The sequence below is a fragment of the Bos javanicus genome, chromosome 14, assembly GCF_032452875.1.
Source record: "Bos javanicus breed banteng chromosome 14, ARS-OSU_banteng_1.0, whole genome shotgun sequence".
Lineage (NCBI taxonomy): Eukaryota > Metazoa > Chordata > Mammalia > Artiodactyla > Bovidae > Bos > Bos javanicus.
The window spans coordinates 8,181,928-8,207,969 of record NC_083881.1 but is presented as its reverse complement, the minus strand read 5'-3'; the positions used below and the strand labels follow the sequence as shown (position 1 = coordinate 8,207,969).

General features: G+C 47.1%; 1 protein-coding gene across 1 annotated transcript in view; it reads left to right on the top strand.

The window, feature by feature from the left end:
* Nucleotides 1–26,042, top strand: part of TG (thyroglobulin) — a 235,215-nt gene that overhangs the window by 90,267 nt on the left and 118,906 nt on the right. Inside the window, exons 35-37 of the mRNA XM_061438544.1 lie at nt 231–293; nt 21,565–21,699; nt 23,857–24,021. Of these exons, the coding sequence (XP_061294528.1) occupies nt 231–293; nt 21,565–21,699; nt 23,857–24,021 (363 nt within the window). The remainder of the gene's footprint in view (nt 1–230; nt 294–21,564; nt 21,700–23,856; nt 24,022–26,042) is intronic.

Sequence of the window (26,042 nt, the reverse complement as noted above, 5' to 3'; positions counted from 1 at the left end):
CAAGGGAGAGGAGGCCCTTGGCTGCTTTAAGCCCCTGAGTTGTTAGGATGTCCCTTCATCTCAACCCACCCCATCCTGGCCACACGGGAGTGGGACCAGGTGCTGGGCACACTGTCTTGCCTTCCACGCACGACTTTGTGCCACCAAGTAAGACCACTCTTCCTGCCTTCGGGGCTCAATGATCCAAAGAGTCACAAAGAGCTAAAAGGCTGTCTTTGTCTTCTTTTCAGTTTCTCCAAGTGATGCTCCCAGTTTTTGCCCTTCGGTGGCTCTGCCTGCCCTCACGGAGAATGGTGAGTCCATGGTCTTTGTCTCTCCTGTGTGAAGCTGACTTTCTCCTCACTTCCGTCCAAGAGTTTATAGCTCACGGGAGCCCATCACGTTTCTGACCTTAAGCTCCTCTCAGTTAGACACATGCATGGAAAGGGCAAATACCAGCACCACACCCATTTCATAGACGAGGAAACTTGCAATGGTTAAGTGACGGCCAAACAACGCAGCCAAGCCGAGGCCGAGTGGGATGGGAGCGCGGCACAGTAAGTCTGCCACACATGCATGGGTTCCATCCCAAGAGCATGTTCATAGGTCTGACAAAGTTAGCCTAGGTACCCAGCTAACACAATGGGCTATACATAGTGTACTGTAATAGGTTTATAATGCTTTTTGCACAAATAATGCATACAAAACAAACACAAAAAACGAAACATGTTTAATCTTACAGTCCACTACCTTGAAAAGTATCGTAGTACAACACTATGGCTGGCGTGTCTTAGCAGTGCCAGCTATTTCAGCGCTGCCTTTACGCTTGTTTCTGGACATCTTGGGGTTGAAGTAAAGATACTGCACTACTGTACTCTATGCAGTTCTGTACAGTAAAGTACACAAAACACTACTGCTTATAGAGGACGCATGCGCCTGACCGTGTGCACCAGACGCGTGAACTTACGTGATTGGGCATGCGCACGGACGCTTGCATCTTTCAAAGTCTGCAACTTGAAGGTCCGCGTGTGAGGGGTTTCCTGGTATTCCTGCTTTCGTTCTGAGGTTTGTTTTCACCGTATGGCGTGGTGACGAGGCCTGCACGACCCTGGGGCCATGTCAGGAGCCATGGTGTTTGGGCCCCAAAGTGAAAGGAGTCCGGTCTTCTAGGTGCAGAGGAGTTGGGGCTCAGAGCCCCGGGTGCCCCCGTGTGGCACAGTGACCTCAGAGGCCGGGCACTGGCCCCGAGCTCAGGAACACGGGCAGGCGTGCTGTCCCCTGAGGCTGCTGTCCCCTCCCACACCTGGCCCCGTGCCCACCACCGCTGGCCCCATGTGCTGCCTGGTCGGTGGGAAGCGTGGGGTGCTGGGCGCCGGGTGGGGCAGGGCGGGAGTGGGCAGGCCAGCGTGGGCCTCGCTGCGCATCCCGCTTCTGCTTCCGCTTAGTCAGGAAACGCGAGGCTCTCATCATTCCTGTCCGGCGACACGATGTCTGAGGGGCGCTAGACGTGTGTCATTATGGCCCTGGCTGAAGGGACAGAATGTGGCTCATGTGGGAGGGAATCGTTTCTAGTCAGGGCTGGGCTGAGAGTATAAATGTCCTCAACCGTGTCGTCACTTCCTTCACTCAGTGAAAAGAGCTAACTTTATGTGTTCTTTTATCCCCCTGAGCATTCTATTCAGAATATCAATGTCTAAGCACTTACAGATTTCATGTCTAAGACTTTCGATCATCACACCAACCTCTAAAGGCAGGTTCTATCTTCCTATTTGTTAATTACAGAAAAATGCAAACAATACCAGAATACAGAAGGAAAAAAAAAAAAAAAAACAGAATTATTTAGAAGTTACTCCATGTCAGCTAATTTTTTGGTTTATTTCCTAATCTCTTTAGATTTGTGTGTGTGTGTGAAAAGTAGTTGTAATCTCTTGTCAGCGTTTTGTTTTTACCTAATATTGCATCATGTGTAGATTTCCAAACTGCTGTAGATGTGCTGACCATTCCTGCATACACGTGTATATTCGTTCATTCATTTGATCAAGCTCTTACCCCTAAAATGCTCCCACTCTGGTGATGAAGAATCAAAGACAGAATAGTATCAGCCACGACTGTCATGTAATTCACTAACTTATTCCTCTATTTCTGGGCATTTGATTGTTTTTGACTCCTCACCACCATGAAAACATCATAAGAATCCCTTTGTGCATAAAGCTCTTGGCAATGTCCAAATTATTTCCCGGTGGTGGTGGGAGTACCTTCTCTGAAGCAGAATTACTGGGCTTGAAAACTCTAGATTTTAAAACTCTAGGTCTATATTGCCAAATTAGTCCCAAACACTTGACTGTAGTTTCATACTTGCCTGCAGTGAATCAAAGTGCTTTTTTTTCACATGCTTAGAATTCTTAAATACTATGACTAAGAAATCATTTATTAAATTTATGGATAAAGAAAGTGTTGATATCTTATGTCAAATATATACTGTTAGACAGGAATCAATCGATGTATAAGCATCTTCAGGTGATTTTACAATGCTTCCAGTCTGTTTTTGGTAAGATTTGTATTACTGAGACTTGGATCACCAACAAAAGGAAAAGGGTGTAGAATTCCACATCGCTCTTCATGAACACACAAAGTCTATGGATCTGGGTAGATGTTTTGAAAGTGGAATGAGATGTCACAGTATTTTCAAATATGCCTTGGACGAGTGTGGTTTGAAAGCAGAAGAGGTGTGGGGCCAACATTCCACCTGCACACAGAGCTCCCAGGTTGGAATTAAGAGTGCGAGCTTGTTTGTTTGATGTGTCAGAGGCGGGAGTGTCGTTCTGCCTTCAAGGTATTGGTGCCTCTATGTGATGCTGACACGGATGGTTTGCACACACATGCAAACATACACCAGGCATATGTAAATCCCTCATCTTTATGCACTTTTTATTCAGGGAGAAAAGGAAGTATTTATTAAATGCCAAACATTGCATAAATCATTTAATGCTCAAAAGAAAGTGAGATGGTCACAGGGTCTATTTTTCAAATAAGGGGTCCGAGGCTCCATTAGGGTAAATGAGCACACTGGGACTGGAACCCATGTGTATCTGGCCCCACTAAGAGTTAGATGAAAATGTTTGGTTTGAGTTTCTGGAAAGGGTGACAGAGATGAACTTCCCCATCTCAGACTTGTCTGGAGACCTTTTAAAGTCTTGGCCTTGTTTCTGTTATGAAGTGGTGTGTATAAGCTGCCCCTTCAACATCTACTTGAAAAGGGGGATTCTGATGCGATGATGGATGGATGAATGTGGATGGAGGAGTCAAAGGTGACCTGTGAAACCTCAGGGGCCTGTCTTGGGTACATACTCTGTGCTAGGGACCTCTCTAAGATCTTGGTTTGTGTTGCTCCAAAGAAGGTTTCTAACACATTAGCGGGTTTGAAGACAGCAAAGTGGAAGTGTTAGTCTCTCAGTTGGATCCAACTCTTTGTGACTCGTGGACTGTAGCCCGCCAGGCTCCTCTGTCCATAGGATTCTCCAGGAAAGAATACTGGAATGGGTGGCCACTTCTTCCTCCAGGGCATCTACCTGACCCAGGGATTGAACTCGAGTCTCCTGCATTGCAGGTGGATTCTTTACCCCTGAGCCACCTCCATAATGAGCTTCAAAAAGACTCAAACACTCTCCATTTGGACTGAGGTGGAGATGCATGGTGCGTGGACAAGCTAGGCTTTGAGAAAATAAGGATAATTGTGTCATCTATGTGTCGAGAGCCATTTTACTCTCATAGGGAAAATTGTATGTTTTTTTAAAATAGGCAAAACGGCAAAGATGCTATTCCTTCGTAAGAGAAAAGGTCCATTGCTTCTTAAAAGATCCATGACAACCAGTCCGGAGCGATGTTCAGGATGTTGGAGGCTTCCTGTACGATGGCCACTATCTCCCTGTCCCCTGCAGGCCAAGCCTGGAGTCTTTCAAGGGGTGATTCCCAGGATAATTGCTTGTCGTTCACTATTTCAGAAGCTCTTCTTTTAGTGGTATCATTGAAACAAACTGAGTATTTAGAGTGCAAGCCAGAGGAAAACACAGAATGTGAGTTTTAGAAAATTGTGTCTATGCTCTGAGTTTCTTTCACCTGAGGAATTCAAAACACCCTTTAAAGTACACCCCAGCTCTTGACTGTGAGCACAGGTTGCTACCGGCAGATCAAGGGTGTGGGTGAGGCTGCAGCTTGAGAGGGTGAGAGGTGTGGCTGAAGAAGATGCCTGGTCAAAGTCTGCCCTGCTCAGCTTCCCCAGCCTGCAGCTCAGCAACAGCGACAAAGTCTGAATTCCAGGTTGATGGAGATAGAAGTGGCTGTGCCAACAGTCTTTCTTGGGGACACACGATTGTAGTCAATCAACTTTGTCTGCTTGGCCTCCGTCCTTTCCTGGCTGTGCCAAGGGGCTGATGGAATTCAGTTGATCTGTTCTGCAAATGTTTTCCGTTAAGCTGGAGACAGAATTGTGTGATCCTAAAATATGCCAGCACTGGCAGGGAGCGTGTGTCTGATTGAAGGAAACATCGGGGCATTCTGGTGTGGCCATGGGCTTTGAAGTCCATCCACCCGGCTTCCAATCCTGCCCCATCACTTAACCACTGGGCACTCCGGAGCCAGATTCCTCAGCCTCCTCAAGCCTCTGTTGGCCTCTGTAAAGTGAGGATGGTGAAATATCAGTCCAGTAGGCTTGTGTCGTAGAATAAAGAGTACAAGGCTCGGCACAGAACCTGGTAAGACTGGGTGTTCAAGAAATGTCTGTAATAATTCCCAAGCCCAAACCCATCCTTTTACAGAGGAGGAAACAAGCAGAGAGAAAGAATGACTCTCCCACATCACAGCCAGTTAATGTTTCCATTATTGTGTATCTAGCAACTTAATCTGTCAATCATTGTGTGAAGTTCTTCCATATTTTCATACCCTAGGAGGTGTGTACCCTTATGTCCATTTTACAGACTTGGAAACTGTGGGTCATAGAGGCCCAGGGTCATAGAATTCATGAATGCATGAATGGTAGACCCAGGATTCAAACCCAATCTGATCCAAACCCAGAGTCTCTCCATTGAAGATGCTGACTGTTGCTGGTTGGGTCCCCCAGGAATCAGACTCGGCAATCAGAACGCAGGTAATTTTTTAGGAAATGGAATCAAGGGGTGAAGAGGAAAAGAGAAGGATGGAGAGAGAACTTGAGCTTCAGTGTGACTTTAGCTTAGTTGATCTCTGGGGATGCTGGGATGACCTTTAAACTTGTTACACCCTCACATTGGTCACACATAGATATGGCTGCCCTTCTGGGGTGCCACCCTTCCTGCAGGGGTCTCTGCCAGCAGCTGGGGAAGAGCCCTTCATTCCTGAAGAGGGGTCTGGAGGACATCACAGCCTGCATCCCAGGGGCGCTATACTTTAATGATCTCATCTGGGGCTCATTTGAGGCTGGGATGGGAGCTGTTAACAACTTTGTCCTGCAGCGACCCTGGGGCCCTGTCACCTGCCTGCCATAGCCACTAGCGTGGTGACGCGTTAACCACACACACGCCAGTTCTTCATCCTTCTGGTCCTTGGGCTGAAAGGGCCATGTGAGCAGGCACTGACTCCAACATTGCCTCATGTTTGCATAAAACTTAAATTCCAAAATGCAGAGCTGATGTGTGCACATGTATGCAGAGATACACAGCCTTTCTCTGGACCTCACAGTATAGACTCTGTCCCTATTCATGGAAAGTGGTGTCCAGAGGTAGAGTCCATATCCCAGGCCCAGCGAGGCGAGGTTGGCAGGCACTCACTCTTTCCTGTCTGCAGCCTGTTGAGGGCACTGAGTCTAGCTGGCAGTGGCAGTGCCCACCTAGACCAGTGCTTGCAGCCGGGATGCCCATCTGCCCCGGCCCCGCGCTGCCTGGGTGGCTGTGACCAGCAGGACTGTGTGTGCTCTGGGCCGAGCCTCGCATAGGGCAGCTCCCCTGGACCCATGCCCTGCTTCTCGGAGACCCAGGGACTGAGATGGAGAAACGGCTGGCAGACTGGAATCCCAGCCACAGCAGAGGGAAGTAAAGTGGGACACAGGCGGAAACTTCCCTCAGCTTGGAAGGCTTCATTTCTCTCCACGGAGGCAGGAGGAAGCCTCGGGCCAGCTGGTGAAGTACAGGATTTGGGGCACAGTTATGGTTCTTCTGCCTCAGCTGCCACCCCCCTGTTCATTCGCTTATTCGTTCAACAAGTGTTTAGTGTTTGGTGAGCACTTACTCTGCTGGGCACTGGGTACTAGGGCCAGAGCCATGAATGGAGCCTCAGAAAGCCCTGCTCCATGGAGCCTTCATCCTAGTATCTCTTTGGGGCTGGTGCCTCCTTGGCTTTTAGCTAATGTCACCCTCGACCGTCCCCATCAAAGCACCCTCTTTAGCACTCCCTACCCCTTGACCCTGCCTTAGTGTCTGCATATCTTTGTGCTGTGAAACCTTCTCCCTTGTGTACTTCCTGAGTAACTGTTTACCCTCCTCTAAAAGGGAAGCCACACGGGGAAGGGGCTTTTATCTGTCTTGTTCACTGCTATATTTTAGCTCCTAGAAACATGACTGTACCTAGTCAGTTCTCAGGAAATAGTCCCCAAATGAATAAACATATTTCTCTTGTTTGCTTGCTTGTGAGATTTCATGCTGCAAAGGGTAGATATTTTGTAATTCATGGTTTGATCCTAAACACTTAGCAAAGTGTCTAGTAGACGCTCGATCTTATTTTATTTACAATTATTTGCTTTTTTAAAGAAAAATATAAATATTCATTTTGCTCTAGGTTAGTAGTTTAAAGCTAATAGTGATTCAGTTAATGCTTGTTGAAAGTATGAATAGATTAATGAATGGTAACCAGGTGAATGGATTTAGAAATCACATGGGATGTAGGAATCCTGTCTTTGTCCTCCTTAGGTTGTGAACTTGACCAATTTAAGGGATACTTACGAGTTTCCCTGGTAAGGGCTTCCCTGGTGGCTCAGAGGCTAAAGCACACGCCTGCAATGCAGGAGACCTGGGTTCGATCCCTGGGTTGGGAAGATTCCTGGGAGAAGGAAATGGCAACCCACTCCAGTATTCTTGCCTGGAGAAGCCCATGGACGGAGAAGCCTGGTGGGCTACAGTCCATGGGGTCACAAAGAGTCGGACACAGCCGAGCGACTTCACTTATGAGTTTCAGTTGTTACACTTATAAAATGGAGATGATGGTGTCTTCAAAGAGGTTGTTATTGGACTTTAAAGATGCCTTATGTGTAAAATTGCTGCCACAGTGCCTGATGAAGTTTGGCCTTGTTGGAATAGCTAGATTCGGTCAAGCACTGCCAGTTCTAAGGGATCCTTTTCACAGGCCATCTTTGTGAACGCTGCCCCTGCGCTTGTACAGTGTACAACCTGTGCAACTGTACATGGGGTGTCTGGGAAACATTTGATTAATGTTTGCTGAATAATTGTGTCTTAAACCTTTGTTAGATCTTAGAGACTGGAGAAAACAAAGGGTTTACCTTGATAATTTCCTTCTCAGACAGCACAAGTTTTGTGCCTAGTCCATCAAGGATTGGCTCAATCGAATTGAAGGGAAATAGGGTAAAAAACAAAATATGCCAACCTAGGACCTACCTTCTTTTGTATAATAATATTTTCCCCAAGAGTGGTCACATTTTAAGAAGTGAATAAACCAGGAAGATTTAATTTTTAAAAGTGGAAATTCAGACCCTTTGTTAAGCATTTGAGGGGAAATATTTCAGAATGGTTACCCCTCCTAGGACCACTCTAATCACTGTGAGCTGATTATGAATTAAACCATCTCTGAAAGCAATCCATCAACAGTGGTAGATTTATTTTTATCGGTTATAATAATTCTGTTGATTAAAAATGGTAATACTATGTTACCAGTGGCTAGTGCTACACAAAGTTTTTATTTTGTTATTTTTTTAATTGTTGTTTAGTTGATAAGTCGTGTCTGACTCTTGCGGCCCCATGGACTGTAGTCTGCCAGGCTCTCCTGTCCGTGGGATTTCTCCAGGCAAAAATGTTGGGATGGGTTGCCAATTCCTTCTCCAGGGAAGACTTCCCAACCCAGGGATTGAACCTGTGTCCCCTGCATTGCAGGAGGATTCTTTAGCGCTGAGCAGTCAGGAGCCTGTGCGGAATTCTCTGGCCTCCTCGGTGGAACAGAATCTCATTTGTCAAGGAAGGAGTCACCTTCCCTCCCTGATGGGTGGAGTCCAGAAGTGGAGAGGAGCCTAGCACAGGCGGACTGTGGGAGGGCTTCCATGTACGTGTTGCCTCATGGAGTAGGCAGCAGGGGGTGAGATGAGAGGGGTGGGGTCAGAGGATGGAGGAAGACGCATTACGGGTCCTGCTGTGATGGTGTGAGGTGGAGAGGATGAGGTCCCTGTCAGTGGGGTATTCAAGCGTGTTGGAGATTCCCTCGCTGTGGGAGGGGGTAGCTTCAATGGCCTCTATACTTCTCTTTTAACTTTTCTATTTTGGTAATTCTAATGACTGGTTCGGTTACACTTTGAGGCGTGGTTTTTTATTTTCTTCTGTTTTTGTGATAACTTACCCAGAGGGAAGCAGAAAGCTCTTGGTAGATGTTTTTAGAAGCAGAAGCAGTGAAGCGGAGAGACCTTGGCATTGGGCAAATCTGGGTTTCAATTCCAGTTCTGTTCCTCCTCTGTGTAACCTGGTTCAGTCCCTTCACTTCTCTGAGCCTCGGGTTCTTCGAGGCGCTCTTCATCATATCCCCTGCATCCAGGAGTTGCTATCAGATTTGGGTGAATCAGGCAGGATGAGTGTTTAGCATGATACCTAACATGTCCAGTGAGTAAGGGGTCAGTGGGGACAGCTCAGCAGCTCCTGCCCCCACAGTGGCTGGAGAGGCGGAGGGTGGGAGTGCTGTCTTGAGAGCCTGCCTGCCTGGGCTTAAACCAACTCTGTGACCTTGTGCCTGGGTTCAAACCAAGTCTGTGGCCTTGCACAAGTTACCCACAGTCCACTGAGAGGTCATGGTGGCCGCTGTCCCATGCAAGAGCTCAGTGTCCCTAGAGAAGCCTCTGCATTATTGGAATTACTTTGCTCAGCTCACGTTGGTCCTTGATGCATGTATTCCTCTGAGTTTCTGCGCGTTTCCCCCACCTTCCTAGGATCACTCGGTAACTCCAAAGAAGAGGAGTTCAGATGCTCTGAGTAATCCAGCTGTCCTGCCACCTCCCAGGAAGCCTTTGAATGGGGGTGGAATATGGGGCCTCCACTTGATAGGAGTCAAACTTCTTTGAGAGAAATCAGATTCAACTTGAGCCTTTGACTTTCCACTAGGAAATTCTGCTTGTGACACATTTAGTGATTTGCCGTGAGGACGTGGACAGAGTCTGGTTTCTTGGGTATGCTTTTTTCTTAGACATTTCTTGAGAAGTGTCTTTGCAGTTAGCAAGGTAAAAGGTGATTACTCACCAACCACAAGCTCGTACCTCAGCAAATGCAGGACTGTTTCAGATGTCTTTGCAAACCCCTGCCTGGGATGTACATGCTGCTTGTGTGCCTGCTAAGTCGCTTCAGTCATGTCCGACTCTTTGGGACCCCATGGACTATAGCCCACCAGGCTCCTCTGTTCATGGTATTCTTCAGGCAGGAATACTGGAATGGGTTGCCATTTCCTACTCCAGGTTATCTTCCCGAACCAGGGATAGAATCTCTGCCTTTTAAGTCTCCAGCATTGGCAGGCAAATTCTTTACTACTAATGCTGCCTGGGAAGCCCACATGCCACTGAGGAAAATCAATTTATGAGTCTGGAATTGAGCCCAGGGAGGGAGGGGGCAGCTACAGTGGGATGGGGTTATTGGAAGGGGACAGTCTGGGTCAAGTGCTTGACTTGACATTCATGCGCTGTGATTTTGGCCATGTGATTCACCAGCTCCAAGATTCAGTTTGAAAGTATAGTCACTCAGTTCAGTTCAGTCGCTCAGTCGTGTCCGACTCTACGACACCATGGACTGTAGCCAGCCAGACTCCTCTGTCCATGTAATCTTCCAGACAAGATTATTGGAGTGGATTGCCATTCCCTTCTCCAGGGGATCTTCCTGACCCAGGGATTGAACCCATGTCTCTTGCATCTCCTGCATTGGCAGGCGGGTTCTTAACTATATGAGCCACCAGAGAAGCCCCCATTATTAAATATCACAGTTTAAATGAAAGTGTTCCACAAACAGTAATAGGCCACATAAAAGTGAGATATTATAAAATCAAATGCACATTATTTGCTTTCTATGTGATTCACTGATCAATTAATTGATTTTATTCAATTATTATTTACTGAGGTCTTGTGGCTCACAAAAGAGTTGTCAGGATTCTTTTAGTTTAGCAACTAAACAGCAACTATATATCTATATCTATCCTTATTTTTTGGCCACACCCTGTGCAACATGCAGGATTGTAGTCCCCTGGCCTGGAATCAAACTGTGCCCCCTGTAATGGAAGTGGCGAGTCTTAACCACTAAACTGCCAGGGAAGTTCTGCTACTGTTAGTATTTTTATATGCTGTTATGACAAGTCTTGGAGAATTAATAAAATCAAGGCAGACTCTTTGATCTCTAGAAACTCATAATTTAACAGAGAGAAAAAACATAAGTAACTTCCAATGCTGCATATCAGTGGAACACTTGACATATTTACAAGATACTTAGAGTAGAAGAAAAAGTCCCGGGAATGGCAGAGGAAGGACTCTTGGGAGGGTTTCTGAGGGAAGTGACATCTGTGTTGAGTTTTGAAAGATGATATGAGCTCATCAGGTGCATAAACTGATTTCACTTTGCAAGTGCAAACAAAGGGAATAGTGAACAAAGTCAGACAGCACCGAATGTTTTGCTAGACTGCCAAACAGGAGTTTCGGGTGGTAGGAAGTAGGTGGATGAGGGAGGAGCCTGGAGAGGCAGGTGAGGGAGGCAGCAGACAGAACGTGTGAACACTTGGAGGCCGTGTTTTTTTGTTTTTGTTTTTTTTCGCTATAAAATCAGATAAATGCATTTACCCTGCAGATAGTATCCACTTATAATGGATATTTAGACCTGAAAAAACAAACATTTATTTTGACTTTCCTTCTGTATTGTGTCCTTTCTAGATGGATAGTCTACTGATATACTGGTTAAGGATACTGTTGAACATTTCAGGTTGGCAGTCCCCCGGGTAGTGGTTCAGTTCAGTTCAGTTCAGTTGCTCAGTCGTGTCCGACTCTTTGCGACCCCATGAATCGCAGCACACCAGGTCTCCCTGTCCATCACCAACTCCTGGAGTTCACCCAGACTCACGTCCATCGAGTCGGTGATGCCATCTAGCCGTCTCATCCTCTGTCGTCCCCTTCTCCTCCTGCCCCCAATCCCTCCCAGCATCAGGGTCTTTTCCAGTGAGTCAGCTCTTTGCATGAGGTGGCCAAAGTACTGGAGTTTCAGCTTTAGCATCATTCCTTCCAAAGAAATCCCAGGGCTGATCTCCTTCAGAATGGACTGATTGGATCTCCTTGCAATCCAAGGGACTCAAGAGTCTTCTCCAACACCACAGTTCAAAAGCATCAATTCTTCGGCACTCAGCCTTCTTCACAGTCCAACTCTCACATCCATACATGACCACTGGAAAAACCATAGCCTTGACTAGATGGACCTTTGTTGGCAAAGTAATGTCTCTGCTTTTGAATATGCTATCTAGGTTGGTCATAACTTTCCTTCCAAGGAGTAAGTGTCTTTTAATTTCATGGCTGCAGTCACCATCTGTAGTGATTTTGGAGCCCCCCAAAAATAAAGTCTGACACTGTTTCCACTGTCTCCCCATCTATTTCCCATGAAGTGATGGGACCGGATGCCATGATCTTCGTTTTCTGAATGCTGAGCTTTAAGCCAACTTTTTCACTCTCCACTTTCACTTTCATCAAGAGGCTTTTTAGTTCCTCTTCACTTTCTGCCATAAGGGTGGTGTCATCTGCTTATCTGAGGTTATTGGTATTTCTCCCGGCAATCTTGATTCCAGCTTGTGTTTCCTCCAGTCCAGCGTTTCTCATGATGTACTCTGCATATAAGTTAAATAAGCAGGGTGACAATATACAGCCTTGACGTACTCCTTTTCCTATTTGGAACCAGTCTGTTGTTCCATGTCCAGTTCTAACTGTTGCTTTCTGACCTGCATACTACCAGTTCTCAAAAAGATAATGCAAGGAGGGGAAGAGTTAAAGAGTGTGGGGATAGAAATAAGACTTCAGTGTCCAGCTTTCAACATGCCGAGTTTGGGATGCTTCAGGGAGGTATCTAGTGAGTCCTGAATATCTCAGCATGAGGCTTGGGTGAAGGTCTGTCCTGGAGATACTTCTGATAATCACTAGCATGTCAGTGGTATTTTAAGCCTTGGGGGGTCATGAGATCACCCTTGGAGAGTATATAGAATATAAATAGCAAAGGTCAGGGACAGACCCCCAAGGAACTGCGGTCTTTAAGGGAAGAGTAGAAGAGAAACCAGAAGAGGAGCCAAAAGGAGCTGCAGGGTGTGTGGAGTCATGGAAACCAGGGGAGGGCCGTGTGGTCAGTACCTTCAAGGAAGATGGAGACTGTGCATATTCACTGGATTAGTCATGAAGGGCCCTTTGCAAATTTCGCTGGTGAAGAGGGAAGAAACTGCATAGTAGTGATTTGACAAAAATGGAAACTACAGACTTTCCAAAAAATCTTGGCTCTGAAGTCAAAGAGAGAATGAGATTGACAGCTAAAAAAAGAATTGTGGAACATTCGTTGGTAACCCAACATTTTTATGTCATGAATCACCCATAATAAAGTATTGGAATGTATCCTCCATAGGTACCAAATTTTGCATGTGTTTTCATGCAAGCGACTCCCTGAAACCCAGACCCCAAGTTAAGAAACCTAAGGTGATGGGTTGGTTTCATAGTAGAGAAATGTGGGTGTGTTTTCACACAAAGCATGAAGTGTCAGTGTTGAGGGTAGGTGAGGCGTGTAGGAGAGGTGGGAGTGGGTGTGTAGGAGATGGGGGCACAGAGGGGAGAAATTGGAGGTGGATGTCCAACTGGCTTCAAACAGCCACCCTTTCTCTTAGGAGAAACAACGAGGGAAAGATGGGAGGCTTCACAGAGAGCAGAAGGGGGGCAGGGAGTTAGAGCCGATGCCGATAATGGTCACTTTTTCTCTGGGAGGCAAGAGATCAGGCGTCTCGTGAGAGTGCAAGGGTCATGGCAATGCCTGGGCCTGAGGAGAACGGAGGAGACAGGACAGCAGCATGAGGCTGCATGGAGAGTGCAGTGGAGGCTGAAGACTCAACACCTGTAAAGGCGCCAGTCTGTCTGTGGGTATTTCTGTAGCTGTGCTCAGGTCGAGACAAGGTGCAGAGGAAGCAGGCCCATGGGATTAATCCAATGGAAGGGAAGAGGGTGGAGAGCACTGGTAGAAGGGAAGCTGAAATGCTGGACCAAGCAATGAGAGGTCTTGGTTTGTGAGAAGCCAGTGAAGATGGATAACCTGGAGGGGGTTAGAGAGTAGAAATCATAGTGAAATGAAAGAGCTGATTTTAATGGAATAAAGTATGAAAATTCCGGAAGAAGGGAGGGCTGTGGGATGTAGCAGCAGGTGGCACTTTGAATGAATGGCATTGGCATTGCAATGGAGCTCAGTGCCCTGGCAGAGTTTGGCTGTGGAGATGCTTGGCTGGGGTGAGTGCAGATACCATTTTCTGTGTTTGAAGAGGTCAAGAGACTGAGACCAGAATGTGAAATGGCCCATCTGCTTTACCCATAAATGATAAAGTCACTTTAGCAGTAGCTAGGGTGAAGATGGAAATTATCTTGGCAAAAATAATAGCTGGCAAAGAATTGGAAGAATGTGGGGGAATGACCAGACATCCCTAGTTGGGGATGAGAGAAATACTAGAAGGTTCCATAGCAGAAGACTATAACCCAAAATGAAGACAGGGAACTGTATAGTAGGAACCCTTGTTTCCAGGACACAGTGGATAGGGAAGGATGAGACAAGATCAGGGGTTTGCTGCGACAGCAGGGAGATGGTTTCAGAGAGCTGGGAGCCACAGGAGCCTGGTTCAGAAGTAGGGTAAGACCATGTTGATTTAGGCTTGGATTCTATCCTCGAATTGGAGGGCAGCTCATGTTTGCTAACTTTTCCTTCTACCAAATAGGAACCACCAAAAAACCCAAACGAAATGAATCTGTCATTTTGTAAAAGGATTTTAACATGCCAAGTTAGGAAGGAAGGGCAGTTATTAACATGTCATGCTGCTGCTGCTGCTAAGTTGCTTCAGTCGTGTCCGACTCTATGCGACCCCATAGACAGCAGCCCACCAGGCTCTGCCGTCCCTGGGATTCTCCAGGCAAGAACACTGGAGTAGGTTGCCATTAAAATTACAATATTTTACCTTCCAGATGGCATTCCCCAGATGACTCCTTATTCCTGGAAAAAGTAAAGAAACTCCCTGTCAACTTTCCTGTTGAGTTTTTGGTTCCCAGAATGTAGACCCTCCACCCATCATGGTGCACAGTGACTGAACCCATGGCCCTTCTGTCTCTGCCTTCTAGACCAGTGGTGGCGAACCACAGCGTGCAGTCTGTACAGAACCTCTAATCTGAGAATGGATGTGTAACATACAGATAGTATGCAGCAGAGGACGAACATGGGCCAGCAGAGCTTAAAGCATTCACTATCTGGCTTCTGACAGAAAAGTCTTGCTGGCCCTGCTCTAGCCTGAATGTGTGCTGTCTTCTCCATCCTTCCTCCCAGTCCCCGAATCATCTGAGCGGGTCTTCTCTGGTCCTCCCAGGCCACATAACCTACACCTTACTGTGTGATAGGCTTGACCAGGAATGTAAAGAGGTGGCAGCAGTCCTGCTAGTACTGTTAATGCTCGTGTTTTGGCTGAAAATGCCTTGTTGTATTAATACAAGTGACAACATGTACACCCTCGTGCATTCAGCAACACAGCACAGCGGTAGGAGCTCTGGCTTTGGAGGCCAGCACACAGGGGTGAATCTTTAGTAGATGTTACGGAGCACTCTCCTGCGCCAAGGAGTTTGCAGGCATCAATCCATTCAGCCCCCACCCTCCCCACGTGTCCAAGGCTCACTGACTTCTCGTGCCATGACACACATTGGGTGCAATGACATGCCACTGGGAAGACCAGGTGGAGCACTGGCCCAGCAGCCTCCACACCACCCACCTCGCCCAACCCCGAGAGACTGGAAGGATCAAGAGCAAACTCTGACCCTCAGCATATGGGAAGCCCTGACTCAGGTGACATCGAGTGGCCAGACTATTCCAGTTTACAGAGTGCAGTTTACCCTAAATCAGAGCTAGCAGTGGGCAGAGCTTGGGACTGGGGCAGGCAGAGTGTCCCCAGAGTGGTCCTGCCTTAAAACATGCATGCAGTGGTGACCAGAACAGTCACGCACACAGCTGTGTGTAAATTAAGTGAAACGACACGTAGCACATCACAATGTGTCTGGCAAATAGGAACTGCTTAAGAAACATTAGCCATTGTAATATGACATGATAAGAATTATCACTAGGCTCAGCATTTCTGTGCAACAGGGAGCACAGCAAGCTCACTGTGAATCAAGGAATGGATGTTTTTGCTGAATATTCACTCACTGTATTAGTTCAGGCTATGTAACAAAATCAGAGAAGGCAATGGCACCCCACTCCAGTACTCTTGCCTGGAAAATCCCATGGATGGAGGAGCCTGGTGGGCTGCAATCCATGGGGTCGCTAAGAGTTGGACATGACTGAGTGACTTCACTTTCACTTTTCACTTCCATGCATTGGAGAAGGAAATGGCAACCCACTCCGGTGTTCTTTCCTGGAGAATCCCAGAGACAGAGGAGCCTGGTAGGAGGCCGTCTATGGGGTCGCTCAGAGTCGGACACGACTGAAGCGACTTAGCAGCAGCAGCAGCAGCATGTAACAAAATACCACTAACTGGGGGCTTAAACAATAGAAAATTAGTCTCTCGCAGTTCTGGAGGCTGGACGTCCAAGGTCAAGGTGCCTGCAGGGTGGGTCCCTTCTGATGGCCATGAGGGAAGAATCTATTCCAGAACCCTCTCCTTGGCTTGTTGATGGCAGTCTTCTCCCTATGTCTGCTTATCATTTTCCTTTACTGCCCACTTCTAGGACTTAATTTCCCCTTTTCATGAAGACCCCAGTCTCTTTGGATTAGGGACCAGGGCTTCCCTGGAGGCACTAGTGGTAAAGAACCCACCTGCCAGGGCAGGTAGATGTGAGAGACCTGGGTTTGATCCCTGGGTTTGGAAGAACCCCTGGAGGAGGGCATGGCAACCCACTGCAGTATTCTTGCCTTGAGAATCCCGTGGACAGAGGAGCCTGGTGGGCTACCATCCATAGGGTAGCAAACAGTTGGACACGACTGAAGCGACTTAGCACAGCAAACACTGATGACCTTATTTTAACTAAATTACCTCTGTAAAAGCCCTGTCTTCAAATGGCGTCCCATTCAGAGGTGCGTGGGGTTAGGATGAATTTGAAGTGTGAATCTTGGAGTGGGGATGGGACACAGTTCTACCACAGTACTCAGCGCCATCCCTCTGCTAAGCTCTGGAAGTGCAAAGTCAAAGATGAAAACATGCCTCCTGGGGAGCTGAAAAGTAGGTATTTAGGGGCTGAACAGAGGTAAATATGTCTCTGGATACTTTTATAGTGTTATAAATGTTAGAATGGGTCCAGTAGGGTCTGCTTTAAATGTCAGGCATTTCTCTTTGAAGATATGCGAGATGGATAGTTAGCTCCCGTCCCATTTTCATCTCGCAGATGATTGCAAAATAACAAGGGGTGTCTTTTTTCTTTCTGTTATCAAAGGAACATCTAGGGTTTTTTTTTTGTTTTTTTTTATGCGCTAATGAGGGTAAAAATAGCCCAACGTGATGTGGTTTTCACTTGAAAGACGGTGTCTGGTAAGAAATGAGGATGTCTGAGCAGTGGTCCTATCTTAAAATGATAGCACACGAGTATCTTCAGCTAGAGCTCGTGGCCATAAAACTGTGACAGCAGTGTCAACAAGCCTGTTACCTTCTGTTTATGCCAAGGTCACAGAGGATTGCTGATGCCTGAAATGGTTTTCCTGTCTGAAAACCTTTTCCTGTCTGAAAGACTTCACAACGTTGATGTTTTCCCCCAGCCAGCCAGCCTGGGCATGAAAACCAGCTCTAATATTTCCTCAAGCTTTTCCCATATCCAGCATTGATAAGTGTTGAGGAGCAGAAAGGAATTCTTGGTTCTTGATTGCAAGAAAAACAGTATGAATCCTGGCTTCTTTTCAGTGCTTTAGAGTTTCTAATTTTTTTCTCCATTCTTGGTGATTCTTAAGAAAATCCCATCAGTCTTTTCATTTAACAAATGGGTCTGTGATTATTTGAACGTTGGTGAGGTCAGGCATTCGCAACTGGCTTGACATTTCTGCACTGGATCTGATTAAAAATCATTGAAAGGCTCCTTGCCCTCGTTTTGAGAGGTGAAGGCCAGAGCGACGCTTGCCCTTGCTAACGCAGTCAGCAAGGGACAGACCTGCTCCCTCTGTCTCAACACAGGTCTCCAGTTATGTTGGCGTTTGTTTTGTTGTGGCTATTTTTAACACCTGAAATTACTCTATTTGAACCTTAACATCAAAATCAAACATTTCCTTCTTTAACTGACGTCTGTCTGGAAAGGGATAAAGGAAGGCAGGAAGACAGGAAAGCAAGAAAAGAGGAAGGAAGGGAGGGAGGAAGCGAAGGGAATGAAATACAGTTTTTCATATACTGGTGGAAATTTTCAAATGTATTTTAGTCTAGTGATTTAAGCGTAGTTGACATGAAAATGGAATAATGCTGCCTGGAAGGGAATGGAAGGCCCTGGTATCACACCGAGGCCTGCCCTACCTAAAGTTGCAGGTCATGCTGCCCCCCTACCCTCAGCCCCGCCGCACCTCAGCAACGGTGTGGTGTGCAGGAAGACATAATCAAATTACCCAGAAGTTTCAAAAAATTCCTTCTGCCTTCGCCTGATCCCTCCACGCCAGCCTTGTCCCAGGATCCCTGGCTTTCTGCCAGGGGGACTCTATCAACGCCTCCCCTCCCGCCTCTGGCCCTGGGACTCCTCAGTGAGGCCATTAGCACAGTGGACCCAGGCCACGTGCCTGGCACTGAAGCCTGCTGCCGAACACAGTGACATTCGGAAACAGCAGCATTTCGGGGTTTTACGAGCCCAGCATGTCCCCGAGTGAACCCATCGCTGGCCTCACCCTCTGTCCTGCTCTGTGCCCCCACGCTGCGTTCCTTCTTTCCTCATGGACGTTTTCCACTGCACGCTCTGTTGCCCAACCCAAAAATCCCATGGTCTTCAACACCTTCTCCCTTACCCCATCCTGTCAATTCTGCCTCCTCAGCCCCTCTGGGAACTGTCCTTTCCTTTCCACTCCAAATCTTTCTTTCTTGGCCACACTGGGCAGCTTGCAGGATCTTAGTTCCCCAACCAGGAGTTGAACCGGGGCCATGGCAGCGAAAGCACTGAGTCCTAAGCACTGGACTGCCAGCGAATTCCAATGACTATATTTTTTAAATAAGTGATGCTGGCAATGCGATGTGTAAAATACATTTTACACAAAGGAAAAAAACTAATCAACAAACCACAGAGGCTGCATTTCAGGGGAGACTATCTCTTTGGGTGAGTCTGAAAGCCACCGCCGCCTCATTCACCTGGTGAATAAACCAGAACCCTTGGAGTAAACAGTGTATGCTGAAGCTGAAGGAGCTGGACTCAAGCTCAAGCATCACTGCTTGTCGGCTAAGCTCTTTGAGTGTGTTTCTGGATCTGTTTGCTCGCCTGTAAAATGTGCACATAATGGTGCCCACAGCATGGTTTATCGTGAATATTAAGTGACAGTGGTATTGCTGAGTCCTTGACAAATTAGTGAACTCTTATGAAATGCTACCAAGACTACCCAGCTTTCATGCTTCACTATGATTTTGCATTCACAAGGCACTTGCTGTCAGAGGTTTTCACGAGGTGCATATAGAACCCCAGATGTTGGAATCAGCATGGCAGCAATGACTCATCCAGGGGTCCTGTGGGCCAGGGGATGGGGGCAGGTGCCGGGTGGGGCAGAGAGCTGGATCCAGGCCCTGGGATGGCCACTGATGAGCTGGCTCTCACTCTGGCAGTGACAGTCACCCTTTAATTAGAGCTCTTTCCCCTAGACATCAACCTAAACGTGGAGGGCAGCCAAAGCTTCCATTTTAAGACCATAATTGGTAGGTTCAGCCCTGAAATCCCATCATAAGTTTCTCTGAAATTTCCCTGTACTCACCATCTAATAATATGTGCCTCAGATCAGCCGTGTTGCAAAAATGCCACTTGCACTGACCATGGAAATAGCAACACGTGGAGGATGCTTAAGAAAATGACATCCCTAGTTTCCTGCAGGGAAACCAGGTCCCAAGTTCAGAAATATGTGGTTCGAGATTCTGAGACTGGTCCCACGGCCCCTGGACGAGTGTGGGGGTCTCACCTTCCTCTTCCTGAATCCACGTGAGATCTGCTTGCATTATTTGGCCACTTCTCTGAGTACACCTTTTTTTCTCTTTCTTCCTTTTCTTCCTTCCTTCCTTTCCTTTTTTTTCTCCTTTCTTTTTTTTTTTTTTAATTAAAAAAAAAAGGGTAGTGGTACTCGATTGTTTTGCTACTCTATTTACCATTCTAATTTTAGTGACCCTCAGTACTGTGGTGGCAAAGACAGGTTTGACATAAAAGCAATAGGCTTCCTCATATAGCTAAGAGCACGGCGTTAACAAAGACAGTAACCTTTTCCTATCTGAGGATGGTCTTCCGGAGAGGATGCTCACCCTGTGGGAGGCTCAGAGGGACACGAAGGAGCACTGACTTGGAGCCAAGAGGCTCTGTCTCGGGCATTGTCACCATCCAGCTGGCATTGAGCCGGTGATGCCATCCAACCATCTCATCCTCATCAACTACATGTACATATATAAGCCCTCCCTCTTGAGCCTCCCTCCCTCCCCTCTAGGTCATCACAGAGCACCGAGATGAGCTCCCTGTGCTGTACAGCAGCTTCCCACTAGCTGTCTATTTCACACATGGTCGGGTGTATATGTCAGGGCTACTTTGTCATACAGAGTGAAGTAAGTCAGAAAGAGAAAAACAAATGTTGCATGTTCATGTGTCTATGTGGAATCTAGGAGAATGGTACTGTTGAACCTATTTGCAGGGCAGGAATAGAGACGCAGATGTAGAGAATGGACTTCTGGGTACAGCAGGGGGAGGGGAGGACGGGGCGAATTGTCTTCATCTTTTAAAGAGGTCTTGGCTGGGGTTTTCCAGGAAAGACTCCAAGATAGAGTTGCACACAGAAAGTTTAGTGCACAGTGCTCTTGGGAGCAACACATGTAAGGCAGAATTGGGCTGGGGGTGAGGCAGAACATGGATGCAAACCAAATCCTGGCCCCATGGATGCCTCAGTGAGCTGTGAAGCTGAGTTGGCCCCTGGGGGTTGTCCCATCTTGGGGCCAGAGAACGGGAACTTTGGAGATCCACCTGGACTAGTTTGGGGATGAAGGGAGGGAGGCGGCTGGCCTAGTCCTAGGTAATTCCTAGGAAGGGACTCAGCCAGCAGCCCCAACCACTTGGGGAAATGAGAGCTTTCCCCAGCTTCCCAGCACTTGGGGAAATGAGCGCCTTGGCCCTGAAGGCGGCCTACACAATGCGTCACAAAGAGCCATATGAACAGCTCTGTGTGTGCTCAGCCATGTCCCACTCTTGTGATCCCTTGGGCCCTGTCAGGCTCCTTTGTCCACACGTTTCTGCAGGCAAGAATACTTCAGTGGGCAGCCATTCCCATTGCCAGGGCATCTTCCTGGCCCAGGCATCAAACCCTACTCTCTTGCATCTCCTGCACTGGCAGGCAGATTCTTCCCCACTCTGCCATGAGCCTGGTATTATCATGGTTGCTGGCATTATTCTGATTTTTGCATTATAACAACCGTGTGTGTGTGTTGGTCACTCATTCATGTCTCACTCTTTGTGACCCCATGGACTGTAGCTCTCCAGGCTCCTCTGTCCATGGGATTCTCCGGGAAAGTATACTGGAGTGTGTTGCCATTGCCTTCTCCAGGGACTCTTCCCTACCCAGGGATCAAACCCGGGTTTCCTGCATTGGCAGGTGGATTCCTTACCATCTGAGCCACCAGCGAAGCCCATAACAACTGTACTGTGATGTTTTTCTTACCCTTTCACATTCTCCCCCATTCTCCTGTAAGCTGCTCAGTAGAAATGCCCATGCTTTTGTTGGTTCGTTTGTTTTGATTTTTAACCTCTGTATTCCCAGGCTTGAGCACATAGAAATTTGGAGTTTGGCTCATAGAAATCATTGAAAAAATTGTTGTAGAATGGAGAGATGGATAAAAGAGTGGGTCACACGAGAATGGAGACCCCCGGAGGAAGCCCTGGGGCGCCCTTTGGGTACATCGTGTGACGCCCCACTGACAGTCCCCTTCTTTCCCTTCCAGTCACTCTGGACTCGTGGCAGTCCCTGACCCTCTCTTCAGTGATTGTTGATCCATCCATCAGGAACTTTGACGTTGCCCACATCAGCACTGCTGCCGTGGGGAACTTCTCTGCAGCCCGAGACCGCTGCTTGTGGGGTAAGGGGAATGTTCACCCTCTAGATAGGGGGTGAATTGCCCTCACACAAGTGCTGCTGAAAATTCTGACCTCAGAAACACATAGGAGACCCCAAGATCACCTGGGGTGCCTGGCCAGAAGGATGTCACCTGGGGGAGGAACCCTGGCTGGGCTCTCCTCTGTAGTCTCCTCATCCTCCTGCAGAGTTGACCCATGGCCAAGGTCTCCAAGAGGCTAAGCCAGACAGAAAATGAGCAACTCTGAGCCAGGTCAGAGGAAGGATCTAGGAGGTTAGTCTGAGATGGAGGAGATGGGTGGAGGCTGTGATGGCTGTCCTCAGATGGCAGGTGGGTGGTCATGACAGTGAAGAAAGATATTGTTCTGGCCAAGTTCATGGGGCAAAGTGAAGACCAGTGTTGTGGTTGTTCAGTTGCTCAGTCGTGTCTGACTCTGCGACCTCATGAGCTGCAGCACGCCAGGCTTCCCTGACCTTCACTATCTCTCAGAGTTTGCTCAAACTCATGTCCACTGAGTGGATGATGCCATCCAACCATCTCACCCTCTGTCTCCCTCTTCTCCTGCCCTCAGCATTTTTCAGTGCTATACAGAGAACTTTCTAATAGGCAAAGCTGTCCACAGATGCCTAGTTCCTTTAGAGGGTTTGGGTCACTGGTATGTAAACAAAAGCTAGGTGACAACCTGATAGGAAGGTTCTACAAAGACTTGACTTTATGAAAGAGATCAAGATTAGATAACATTTGTGAGAGTTGAAAGTCGCTCAGTTGTGTCTGATTCTTTGTGACCCCATGGACCTTACAGTTCATGGAATTCTCCAGGCCAGAATACTGGAGTGGATAGCCTTTCCCTTCTCCAGGGGATCTTCTCAACCCAGGGATCAAACCCAGTTCTTCATTGCAGGCAGATTCTTTACCAGCTGAGCTAGAAGGGAAGACCATTCATGCTTCTGCAATTTTGAGATTCCATGGATCTCCTCCTCTACAAGGCTGGAAAACAACATGCACAAATTGCAGACAAGGCTGCCATGTGCAGTTGTATAGGTTGTACACTGTAAAACTCTGGGTGGTACCACAACGCAGAGATTAGGCTATGAATAAGGGCTTTAGGCAATGCACAGCTTGCTCAACTGAATGAAACGTCATTATTTTCATGGCTGTTCTTAGGACTAAATATCCTAATGCCATGAATCATTTAAACTGTCTAGGACAGAACCTGGTTTACATGGGAAAGGACATAACCCTTGATGGAACATGGTGAGTGTGATGAGGCAGGAGGCAGAGGGAGATGAGGCTGAAGAGGAAGGCGTGGGCTAGAGCATGAACAGCCTTGTCTTGTATGACTTAATTCTGAGGCCAGTGGGGAGCCATGTTAAAGCCATGCTTTAAACAGAAAAATGACAAGAGCACATTTGTGGATAAATAACCAAAGAAAACCCCGATTGTTGTGTGGAAAATAGTTTGATGGGAGAGTTGAGTCCCCCCCCACCACCAGTGTTTTATTCCAAGATTCTAGCCCTGTGCCAGGTGCTAAAATGAAGGAGTGAGTTTTTGTGTGTATGTATGCCTGCGTAAGTGGGTAGATGAATGGATGATGCATAAGTGGGTGTATAGATTCATGAAGGGTGATTGGATGAAGGATGTCTAGCTGGCTTATGCTTTGAGAAACTGTGACTTTGGGCTGACCCTGAAGGAAAGTGAGGAGACTGCAGAGAAGTCCTCACCCATGTCTTCTCTCTCAGATGAATTCCTTCCTGCCAGGCACCTCAGGTTGTCTTGGGACAAATGGAAGAGTGGGTGGATGGATGATACACAGATTCATGGATGTATAATTACATGAATGGATGAATGGATGATGCTTGGATAGATGGAAGGGTGCATGCATGGATTCATGGATGTATGGTTAGATGGCAGGATGAATGGATGTATGGATGGATTCATGGATCACAACTGGATGGATGGATCAGTGGATGCATGGATTTATGAATGTATGGTTGGATGGTAAGATAGATGGTTGGACAGATGAATGGATGAACTGATGGGTTCACGGATGGCATGACTGGATGGATGGATCAGTGGACGCATGGATTCATGAATGTATTTTTGAATACTTGACTGAGATGATCTCTCAGGCTCAATCCCCACCATTCTTCTCCTCTGCAGAGTGTTCCCGTCACCAGGACTGCCTTGTCACCACTCTGCAGACCCAACCTGGGGCTGTGAGGTGTATGTTCTATGCTGATACCCAGAGCTGCACACACAGCCTGCAGGCCCAGAACTGCCGACTTCTGCTCCATGAAGAGGCCACCTACATCTACCGGAAGCCAAGTGAGTGCCAGCCTGTGTCTTTGCAGACATTCCCAAGGGCCTGGGTATGGCTGGGAGGGACTGTCAGAGAAAGTGGTGACTCATGGGCGGCGGCTTTTGAGGTTCTTAAGGAAAAGTCAGTCAAAGTCATCTTAGGCTATGTGGCACTTACACGGGATGAACTGAAGGAAGACAAAAAAGCCTACTTCTGACCTAGAACTTCTCTGCACTGTCTGTATTCATGACTTCTTTTGAGTTATAGAAGCCATTTTGGCCTTTGAGTTTCTGCATAAAATAATTCATTAGGCCACTTTTTAGTACTGTTTCAGAGTTTATAAAGTTGTTTCACATACCTTATCTTGTTGGATCCTCATGTTATCCTGTGAGATATCAAGATAAAGGATTGATCCCTTTCTTAGAGGCCAGGAGACTCTGGTCCAGAGAAGTTAGGTTACTTCTCTGATTTCATACAACTAGTGATGACGGAACAGGGACTTGGAGCCAGGTCTCGTTTCTCTAGGGGCAGTCCTCTCCCACAAAACTGCAGTGCCTAGCGACCATATCACCATCACCAAAGAGTGTGGTTGCTCCGGCTGGGTTCAGTTTAGAAACATCCAGTAATGTGTTATCATGTGTCAGCCCTTGTGTTGGGTGCTGGGGATGCAGGGGTGAAGCAGGCAAGGAACAAGCAGCATATAATTACAGCCTAAAGTGAAATGATATGAGCTATAGAACAGGAAACATGGGAGCCAAGGCCCTGGGGAACACCCCCTCCCGACTAGACATGCTTACGGGATGGAATGAATAACTTTTTAGAAATGTTGGCTGAGTCTGCCATCTTATCTTCAAGAGCAGATGTTAATGATCTCTCTCTGTAAAGAGTCAGATAATAAATATTTTAGGCTTCACAGCTACAAGTCTCTGTTACAGCTACTGATCTCTGCTGTTGAAGCAGAAAAGTGGCCACAGACAATAATAGATCGATGGGCACAGCTGTGTACCAATAAAACTTTATTTATAAGACCCGGTAACAGTGAGATTTGGCCTCACCTTGTCCTTGAGTATTAATGGTCCTTTAGGGCTGTCTGGATCCAGGGGTGTCCTCTCTCCCCCTTTCCTCCACCTCAGTGTTTAGATCAGGAGAAGGTCCCCAGGCTTAGGAGTGCTTTGATTCCTGTAAACTAAGGTCTTGGGCCCTTAATCTTAAGGCTTGCCTTCTATTCAGTTCAGTTCAGTCACTCAGTCATGTCCGACTTTTGTGACCCCATGGAGTGCAGCATGCCAGGCTTCCCTGTCCTTCGCCAACTCCTGGAGCTTGCTTAAACTCATGTCCATCAAGTCGGTGATGCCATCCAACCATCTCATCCTCTGTCATCCCTTTATCCTCCTGCCTTCAATCTTTCCCAGCATCAGGGTCTTTTCCAATGAGTCAGTTCTTTGCATCAGGTGGCCAAAGTATTGGAGCTTCAGCTTCAGCATCAGCCCTTCCAATGAATATTCAGGATTGATTTCCTTTAGGAGAGACTGGTTTGATCTCTTTGCAGTCCAAGGGACTCTCAGGATGCTTATATCATTTGGTCGAGTTAAATAGATTTCATCCATAGTGTAGCCAATCTGCACAGTAGTCCTGCTGAGAAATGCCTTCACTTTGAGGTATGAGTTCTGTAAAACAAATTAGACTGCTTCTCTCTGAATTCTGTGTGTCTCAAATTCAGCATGAAATGCTCACTCTCCAGCAGAAGACACATGCCCACGTGTATCTACATAGACATTTGTTTATTTGCACCTAAAGTACATATAGAGCTACAAATAATTTTCTTAATCCAAATAGTCACAGAACCTAAATATATGGGTATTCTAGAAAGAATCTCCACTTCTGCAAAAGATTTCAAAAGGGAGAAATGCACAGCAGATATTTTTCCCATGTTGAATCTCATTCCATCTGGGATACATTGGGCAGCCTCTGGAGGGAGGCTTAAATACCAGTGTCCGTGGGAAAGCAGGCTTGCATTCCCTCAAAATTCTTTAGCTTTTATATTTTC